This window comes from Eucalyptus grandis, chromosome 3, assembly GCF_016545825.1.
Source record: "Eucalyptus grandis isolate ANBG69807.140 chromosome 3, ASM1654582v1, whole genome shotgun sequence".
NCBI classification, from domain to species: Eukaryota; Viridiplantae; Streptophyta; class Magnoliopsida; order Myrtales; family Myrtaceae; genus Eucalyptus; species Eucalyptus grandis.
Genome location: NC_052614.1, coordinates 55,519,708 through 55,528,650, shown reverse-complemented (window position 1 = coordinate 55,528,650; position 8,943 = coordinate 55,519,708). Strand labels below are relative to the sequence as shown.

Here is an 8,943-nt window from a genome sequence, read left to right as displayed (position 1 = left end):
AGTATTGGGAGAAATACTTGCTCCTGCGCAACCAGAGAAATTAAGATCGGGGACTTGATTACACTAGTTAATCACTAATGCCCTTTCGGTACCTAATCTTGTTTAAACCCTAGGCTTTTTGGATTTTTTTGCTATTTTTTTTGGAAAATAAGTCTTTTTGGCATTTTATGAATTTTTTTGGCTTTTTCCATGAATTTTTGGTTTTTTTGGGATTTTTGGGATTTTTTGGAAAATATGAAATTTTTTTGATTTTTTGGAAAATAAATTATTTTTATTTATTATTAATTTTTAAAAATATTATTTTATATTATAATAATATTTAAAAAAAAAAAACCGCGTCGATCCGGGTTGGGTCCGACCCTTGTTCGACGACCCAAAACGCGCACGGGCCCGACTCGGATTTTTGCTTTTTTTCTTAAAAAACTCGGCCCACACACACACGAAATGGGCCTATTAAAAAGGATGCCCGCCCGAGTTCGAAACCGGCCCGACGAGTGCGGGTCCGACCCGGGAAACCCTACCGGAAGCGAAGGAATCGGGTCGAAAGGACCCGCGAACCGACCGGTTCCCGGCCTCCTCTCTCCTTCGTTTGCTCGCGGCGCCGGTGGGAGGGACCGAGGCGTCACCGCGGCACCGCAACGACGGTGGCGACGACAGAATAGACGGCGATGAGGGCAGCAACGGCGACGGCGACGACGATGGAGACGATGGCGACGACGGTGGAGACGACAACGACGACGACGACGACAATCCGCTCAGCGAGGATGACCGACAATGGGTCTGTGATGGGGGTTTCAGTGGCGGCACGGTTCGAAAAGGGGGAAGATGCGACGGCGATGACGACGCGACCGGAGGCGGCGGATACCTGGTGGTGGCGAACGGTGATGGTGACGCCGACAGGCAGCGACGGCAGCCCTCGCTCTCGATCCGGTGTGGCGTTGGCGGGTCGGTCACGGCACGGCATCGGGCGGGGGAACAGCGGCAACGGAGCGGCGGTCGCGGGTGGCCGAGAGCTTCCGGCTTCCCAGATCTCAAGCGTCCGACGATCCTTCCTCTTCTCCGACTTCTTATCCTCCGGATCCGGACTCCCTCGGAACCAAACCCTCCGGATCGACGGATCTCTCCCTCTCCCGGCCAGATCGAGATCTCCGGTGGCTTGCCTTCAAACCTTCCCCGAAGTCTCTCGGGAAAGGTCTTCGAAGCTTGCTACCGGAGGTCCCTCACTTCGCCGTGCTCTCCTTCTCGGGCTCGTTCGCCGCCGGCCTCCCCCGAAGTCTCTCGGAGGGAGGTCGGTTTGAGCTCACGACCCGATTTCCGCCTTGCTCGCTCTTTGAGCTCCCCGAAGTCTCTCGGGAACCTCTCTGAGCTTGCTGGCCTCTTGGCTTGCTCTTTGATTTCCCCCTTGAAGTCTCTCAAAGGGAAGATCTCGGAGTTCGCTGTGTGTCCTTCGACGGAGGTGGTGCCTCGCTATTTATAGGCGAGGGGGCCGACCGTCGACGGGGCTTCGACCGCCGGTCTTCGCACGCCGAACGGACGCCCGGCCGAACCGGTGTCTCATCTCAGCATTAAAGGCACGCATTGAAGGCGCATGCGCGTCGTCCTCTCCTTTAGCGGCCTACCTCCATTCCTCTTTACCGTAGGTTGCCCTTGAGCGCGTCACCGGCCGCCGCGCGTGATGCACAGAGGCACAGAGAAGAAGAAGGAAGGAGAAGGAAGAAGGAGGGGGAAGGGTTAGGTTGTGCGGGCCAGGCCGAGAAAAAAGAAAGAAAATGAGCCTAGGGGCCCACGCGAAAGGGAAAAAAGGGGCTGGGCCTTGCGCCCAGCCCCAATGAACTGCTGCTTCTGCTATTGTTTTTCTTGCTTTTATTTATTTATTTTGTTGTTGTTTTTGTTATTTATTATCTGAAAAAAAGGAAAAATAAAAGAAAATAAGGCTTAATTAATAACCTAATCAAAATTTAGGTATCAACAAGTATAGATTTGGAATATTTTGTATCACAAAAAAAAAAATAGTAAATATATCATACAGGTATAAGTTTAGGATTTTTGTGCCATAAAAAAATTTAAGGTAGACGTGTTATGGTAAGTGTAATTTAAGCTTCTTTGTATCTCTTTCCCTATGTTGCTTGAGAATTGAATTCAAGCCTTTTCGTTCCATGGCCGGGAGAAATAAAACAAAGACAACCAATTCTATTCAACCAGCTAACTCACTTTTAAGGAAAAATTATACTTTCCACAGCATATATTTTCATGCATTTTCTTATCTAATCCCTATACTTCTAATCGGTCTAATTAAATTCTTATAGTTTCACAAATTATCTCATCATTTCTCCTCAACACTTAATTTGGCCAAATCTAAATGGTGTGACTATTAGACAACGTAGTTGTGTGATGTTGATAATATTTTCCTAAATTGGGCATCTGCATTAGTTAAATTCTATATATGTAATGCTCCAACATTATCTACATTGCCTAAATTTTTCCTTACACATCCCTAATACTTTGTAATTAAAATTTATAAAAGTAAAATTATTTAATTAGACAAATTAAAAATACATGAATTTATTATTGTTTTAGGACCATGCAAAGAACAACGTGAAACTCGTCGATTTTCCCAGCTTTCCATGATCAGATATCTTTGGTTTTCTTTTCTCTTTTTCGTCGATTGACATCATTCTCCCTAATGAAAGTGTTAATCACACTTGTGGATTGATATAGTGGATGGGCTTGGGCTTGGCCTCGGCCATGGACTTAGGCTTTTTTCCGAGATTCGTTTCAATCAACCAAATTGATATTCTTCAACAACTCATGCATTAAATAATTAGTAAGGTTTAGACTTCATTTGTTGCACAAAAAATAAATAATTAAATCTTCATGTAACACCGACCAAAAAAAATCTTCATATAAAAAATTTAGATAAAGATTTTGGGCACCCTCAATGCTTAAGTACATTTTTCGAGCACCTTCCTATTTAATAAGTCTCGATTCTTTTTGAAATTTGACTTTAAGCAATCCTCATCATTATATCAGATCATACTGATTTTGTTGCGATAACACAAGTAACTTTTCTGAAATGGTTCGAGAGTGAATAATTCTTGACTTAAGATCGACGCTCACAAGTTGGAAACAGTTGTTGCAGATGAATCAAAACCGAAAAATGGATTTAGTGCCAGAAGAACTTTGCTTAATTACAACTAGATAACTACACGTTATGGTCAATCATTGTGCATGAGCGCTTGCTAGCACAATTCTAGAGGAACTCGAACACATACATCCTTGTCTCGAGGCAGATCGAATTATACAATTACACATGGGATCACACCGGTCCATCATCAACTCAACGTGTGACTTAGGTGACCCTAATCGAAGAGGCTTGATCCAACTGATGATTCGGGGAGGCGAGTGTCAGCTCCAAGTTGGGATTCGAAGCCTGACGCCCGCTCACAGACGAAGCATGGTTAGCGAGATTTGAACTCGGGATCTCGCGATCACGGAACGAACATGTACGAGGAGAGGCTAGGAGTACCATTCTTGCTCTGCTATCTCGCCCGGTTGAGCCAAATTGGGGCGAGAACAGACATATTGGGGTGAAAGATTCACTTGGCTTGGGGATTTGTCCATGATGATGAGCCCTGCATCTTTCCATCCCCACCTGGGGCAAAAAACACATGGATTAGTGCGCCAACAAGCGGATTACTATATTCCAAAACAATGAATAAACAAAAGTGGTGGATAAAATAATTAATTAGTGGCGGAAATCGCAAGACTTTGAGCATGAGAAATCGCTGATCACGATTAATTATATCAAAAGGACTTGACTTGTGGCCAATTTAGCTTTTCTTCTAACTTGGAAAGAGCTTGAGGGGGGTCGAGATGAGTTACATCGAAGAGGCTGGGACGACGCTTGTTCCGTCTGGGGAGGAGGCTCTTCTGGCGGAGGAAATACTTCTGAGCGTGGCTAGCGACCTGGGTGGGCGTCCTGGTGCCGACGAACTTCTTGGAGATGCCTCTCCAATCCCCCTTCCCTAGCGTCTCTAGCCCCACCAGGAACGTCCGATGCTCCTCCTCCGTCCACGGCAGGCCTGTCCCATCACACATCACTTGATCTCATCAGAACATCAGTCGAGAAACCCTAATCATCCTGCTCTTCAAGATTCGTTAGAGATTGATGGTGGGAGTGAAAACCCGACCAGAAACTTCACGACTTTGCCTGATCAGATGGATCTGCAGAGCTGAGATGTTACGAATCTTTGGCCCCCGTGAAAAGCAAAGAATCCAAAGAAAGACTACAGTTGCATCATACGAGACAGGTCAGCGAGAGACAGACAGACAGACAGACAAAAGCTGACCTTTTTTCCTCTCTTGGGCTCGCCCAAGAAAGCCATCTGAGGCGTACCCATCATTACTGGGGCTGTTAGCCGCTTTGTTGGGACTCTCATCTCGAAGAAGACGATCTCCGACGTCGCAGGCAGCGCGCAGAGAGAGAGAAGAATTGGTCGCGGAAGACAGCGGCGAAGACGACGTGAGGACGCGCACGGACGGCATCAGGCAGTCCATGCTCAGGCTCTTCTTCAGTGGGAGACGCGACGCCACGCCACAAGGGTAAGCGGCCTCCAGTTGCACCCCGAACAGCTTGACTCTCCCGCCGCCGCCGAAGCTCGCGTCCCTCCTCCGGATCGACGCGCAAGTTCTGGAATTGTGACCCATGAATCCACAGTGCGAGCATTTCCTTCCCATTCTATCTCTCCCTCTCTCGCGTCCACACAGGCAGAAAGAGAGAGAGACGAATCAGTATTTAGAGAGCATGCGACGAGCTTGTCGTTATATATAATTACAACATTAACGGCATAAAGGAGGAGTGAGAAAGCAAGCAAGATTTCCATAAGCGTAATAAATATGTTCATACACCAACCATTTTGCAGCAGAGGGAGGACAGCAAAACAGTATGCGGGTTGTCCTACCCGATGCTTTGTAAGGAACTTTCTGTAGACTCTATTTGAATATTAGGGGTTGGTTTGGTAACGTTTCTATTTAAAAATTGTTTCGGAAAACAAAAATAAAAAAAAATTTTACATTCTAGGGAACAATTTTGAACAAAAAAACGTGTTTGGTAAAACTTGTTCCGAGAATAAAAAAATAAATAGAAACACGTTTGGTAAATTTGTATAATTTTTTTATTTCTTTTATTTTTTCTATTTTCTTTTTTTTTTTTTTTTCTTTTTTTTTTTTTTTTCCTTTTTTCTTTTCTTTTGCCGGTCGCCGGCCTCGGCCATGGCCGGTGGCCTCGCCCGATCCGGCGAGGCCGACCTCGCGCAACCGGCGCAAGCTCGATCTCGCCCGGATCCGGCGAGGCCGAGCCTCGTCGGCCGGCCGGGCGAGCTCGGCCTCGCCGGATCTAGGCGAGCTCGAGCCACGGCGAGGCTCGCCGGCCCTCATCGGCTAGTCACCGGCCATGGCCGAGGCCGGCGACCGGCGAAAGAAAAAAAGAAAAGAAAATAAAAAGTGTTTCTCAATTTTGTTTGAAAAAGAAACAACTTTTTTGTTTCTTATTTCTATTCCAGATGTGTTTCGGAAACAAAAAATAATTTTGGAATAAAAACACACCCAAACGCGTTTCTATTCCTTGCAACCAAACGCACCCTAGGATACTGGTCATTATTTACCGGGTCCCATGGCGTTTTATAAGACATGCTTGCTATGAGATGTTAATTGATCGCACATGATATGAAATGAAGTTGTTGTATTGAAAACCGTAGAAAAAAAAATATTTAAATCGGTTTCTTAGTAAGTGCGCAATTGGATGTAAAGTTCGAATGTTGATTTTGGTGACATGACATGAACACGAGACGAAATTGGTAATATAGCCAATAAAAAAGATCTTTTTATCGATGGTGAATGATACTGATTACTCTTGTACTTTTGCTGGAAATTCTAAAATGTTCCTCTACTCCTTTTTTTTTCTATTTTTAGAAACACTCCTTAATGTTGGTCACGATTTCATATTATTCAAAAAGCGACCTCTCGGGAGTTATTCCCGATCTCCTAATTCCAGGGTGCACATGCAAATTAATAGACATGTACAAAACGTCCACAAAACAACAACATGGTATCACCACTTAACCCTATCCCCAACAATAACTTCATGCACGTGGTCCTTCAATTTATTTCGCTACGTTCCTACCCGTGCACGGGTACAAGGTAGCCCGTCCGAACCCAAAAGATCACCGCCTCTCGATCTTCACCATCGCGACGTGGCGTTAGCGATGGAGAAGGCATCTGCCTCCATCCGATTCGACGGTGCATGCCAGCCGGGGTCACATAATTCGAATGCACTCGGAGACTTTTTCCAAGGGCGATGACGTCGACCTTTTGAATCTGCGAGCTATGCGTGACGTAGATTTCCGATGATGTGGCCTCGTGTGATCCATGAGTGTTGCTTCAGTCAAGCTTTTTGTCTTGACTCTTTTGCTTGCTGAAACAGAAAGCTGCTCTCTCTGCTTTCACTGCCTTCTGTCATAGCCCTAGACAAAATGCCAGTCGCCCCATGCCAAAACCTAAAGCGCCAGGGACGACATATAAAAACAGAAATTTGAATACCAGAAGCAAGTAATTTCTCCGGCGGATTTTCCTAATCTTATGTACCGATAACACTATCGAAACGAAGAGGCAAACTTTATTCGACGCGATCGACCGTCGGCGCCGCTCTTCCGCTGCATTTTTATAAGTGCGGTTGTATCTAACTTTGGTTATATTAATGGCCCCGTGTGTACTATAGACATCACAAGAAGTTCAATTTCCCAATAAAAAGAAAGAGAGTGAAAAACAAGACCGACGTTCGATTCTAGCCAAAATATTTTAATGCTTTTTTGTCTACTCGTCGAAGCTGTCCGGTGGACCTAACAGGGGTCCTTTAAAAGCTCCACCCTCTGAATGGTCCTCCTCTCATGGTGTCAACTTGTTTTTAAGATTTCTAGGGACTAGTGGACCACCACGTTTTCTTCCTGACCTCGGACTATGCTTGTCTTGTTCGTTGTTTCTAATGATCCTTTAAGATAGATCCTCAGTTCCCCGATAATTATGGAACAAAAGAAAAATTGGCTAAATCTCATCAGCAAATCATGTAACTTTTTGCATCTTGCGTCTTATGACATTTTGCATAATAATTATGTAGATTTGTAGGGAGTTACGATTCATTACGCCTCAAGGATTCATCTCTCGGTATATCATAGAACTGACTATGCCAAAATTCTCCTAGAAACAATAACATTCTACAATTAATGATTGGCTCCGTCTTCGATTGTACATGAAGAATATTCAATTCTCTTAGAAATTTTATTCAAGTTTATTTAATGATTTATGCTGTAAAAATTAGATGAGTCGATGAAGGATTGGCATTAATTTATGTAAATCTTGTTGAGAGCAATTTTCTAACCCGGTTGACTTTATATTTCATGCGTATCATACCTAACACGATCAAATCACCTACCAGCTAATTTAGAAAGTTAGCCCTTTTCATTGGTTCTTTCTTCACTTGCTTTTGTCTTGTTAAGTGGCATTATATCTTTTACAAAGTGCCTTATGACATTTGATACGCTTCTTGATAATCAAATTACAAATAAACATGTTGAGAAAATTCAAGGATAACTTTGCATCTTAAACATAAGTTCAAGAACTAATATCAATTACTATATATAAATATATTATATTATATATTCTTAATTCTTTTATGTTGAAGAAAAGTTTGAATTTGATAGTCTGGAAGTGCCCAATCAGATAAACCATTTCTCTGTCTTTTTGCTTTTTATTAATTTACTTTGTCAAAGGTTTTTCATGTGCTAACATATTAGGAAAATGCCAGACTTTAAAAAAAAAAAAAAAAAAAAAAAACCGGTTGACAAAATTGATTTACTAAACGATATGTCAAGCCGTTATTGGTTCTTGAATATGACTCGCTTGTTCACTCGTAGTCCAACCCACACATCCGTAGACTAGTCTTGGTAAGTATAAAATTGGTAAACATATGGATTTTCTAGGCGTAGATTGTTCTTAGGGTTTTCTCCCAATTTTTATAGGGTTACAGCAAACATTTCATTGTCACCGAATTTGGTGGAACGATGGGAGAGTGGTTGGTGAGGGAGAAATCAGCTGATGAAGCAGTTCAAGAGGAACTACAACAGGTCAAGCAAGGCCAAAGACGACCCAACCGCATCGCTCCTTTTCTTTAATCTTAGCAAACCCTATCGCCAATCAAGAGCACGAATCGTGACCATTAGCACATCTTAAGAAAATAACCCACGTGAAAATGGAACGAATGGATAATTGGACTTTTTAGGGGTTTGCGTGGTTTGGTGCTGCAACTTTTATTATTCTTTAATCACAAGTAGGTGAACCACAACCGGCAGTGGGGAAGATGTGATTAGTGGGGTGGCTCCTGGTTTTGGTAGCGAAAGAGGACGAAATAGTACTAATCCTTAGGGTTCTTGTCTCATTCGATTTCTCATGATTTTCTTTTGCTGGGTACATCTCTCTCGAAGCTGAGGTTTCCTCCACTTTCGATGTGCTGTCTTTACCTTCCATGAGAAGCCTCGGCCTTTTTGGAAAATCATGTACGACGATGCGCCAAAGGGACTTATTAAACGGGAGAAATAAATGGACTTAGTACGAATCTTAAAGACTGATCTAACAAAATTGGTTTGCAATGCGACGTTTTCAATTGCGAATAATCCTTCAAATAAGTGGGTCATGGTCAAGAGTAGATGATGATTTGACACGTCATTTGGTAAATTAATCTTGTGAATCCATCTAATGAGTCTAACATTTTCCACGTGTTCATTATATGCAATAGACATGACTGTCTACAAGATTTATGCGGTTGATCAGCTGGTAAAATTTAGTGTTTTCCGGTCAAATTAGTTTGCGAAATTGATGCCACGAATTTTATTG

General features: G+C 43.3%; 1 protein-coding gene across 1 annotated transcript; it reads right to left on the bottom strand.

The window, feature by feature from the left end:
* Positions 1-3,162: 3,162 nt before the first annotated feature.
* Positions 3,163-4,858, bottom strand: LOC104441087 (transcription factor MYBS3). The gene is made up of 3 exons (XM_010054090.3): positions 4,350-4,858; positions 3,883-4,082; positions 3,163-3,652 (listed from the first exon to the last, which is right to left on the bottom strand). The coding sequence occupies exons 1-3, from the start codon at positions 4,735-4,737 to the stop codon at positions 3,350-3,352; spliced, it is 891 nt and encodes a 296-aa protein (XP_010052392.1). The 5' UTR covers positions 4,738-4,858; the 3' UTR covers positions 3,163-3,349.
* Between the last annotated feature and the right edge of the window lie 4,085 nt (positions 4,859-8,943).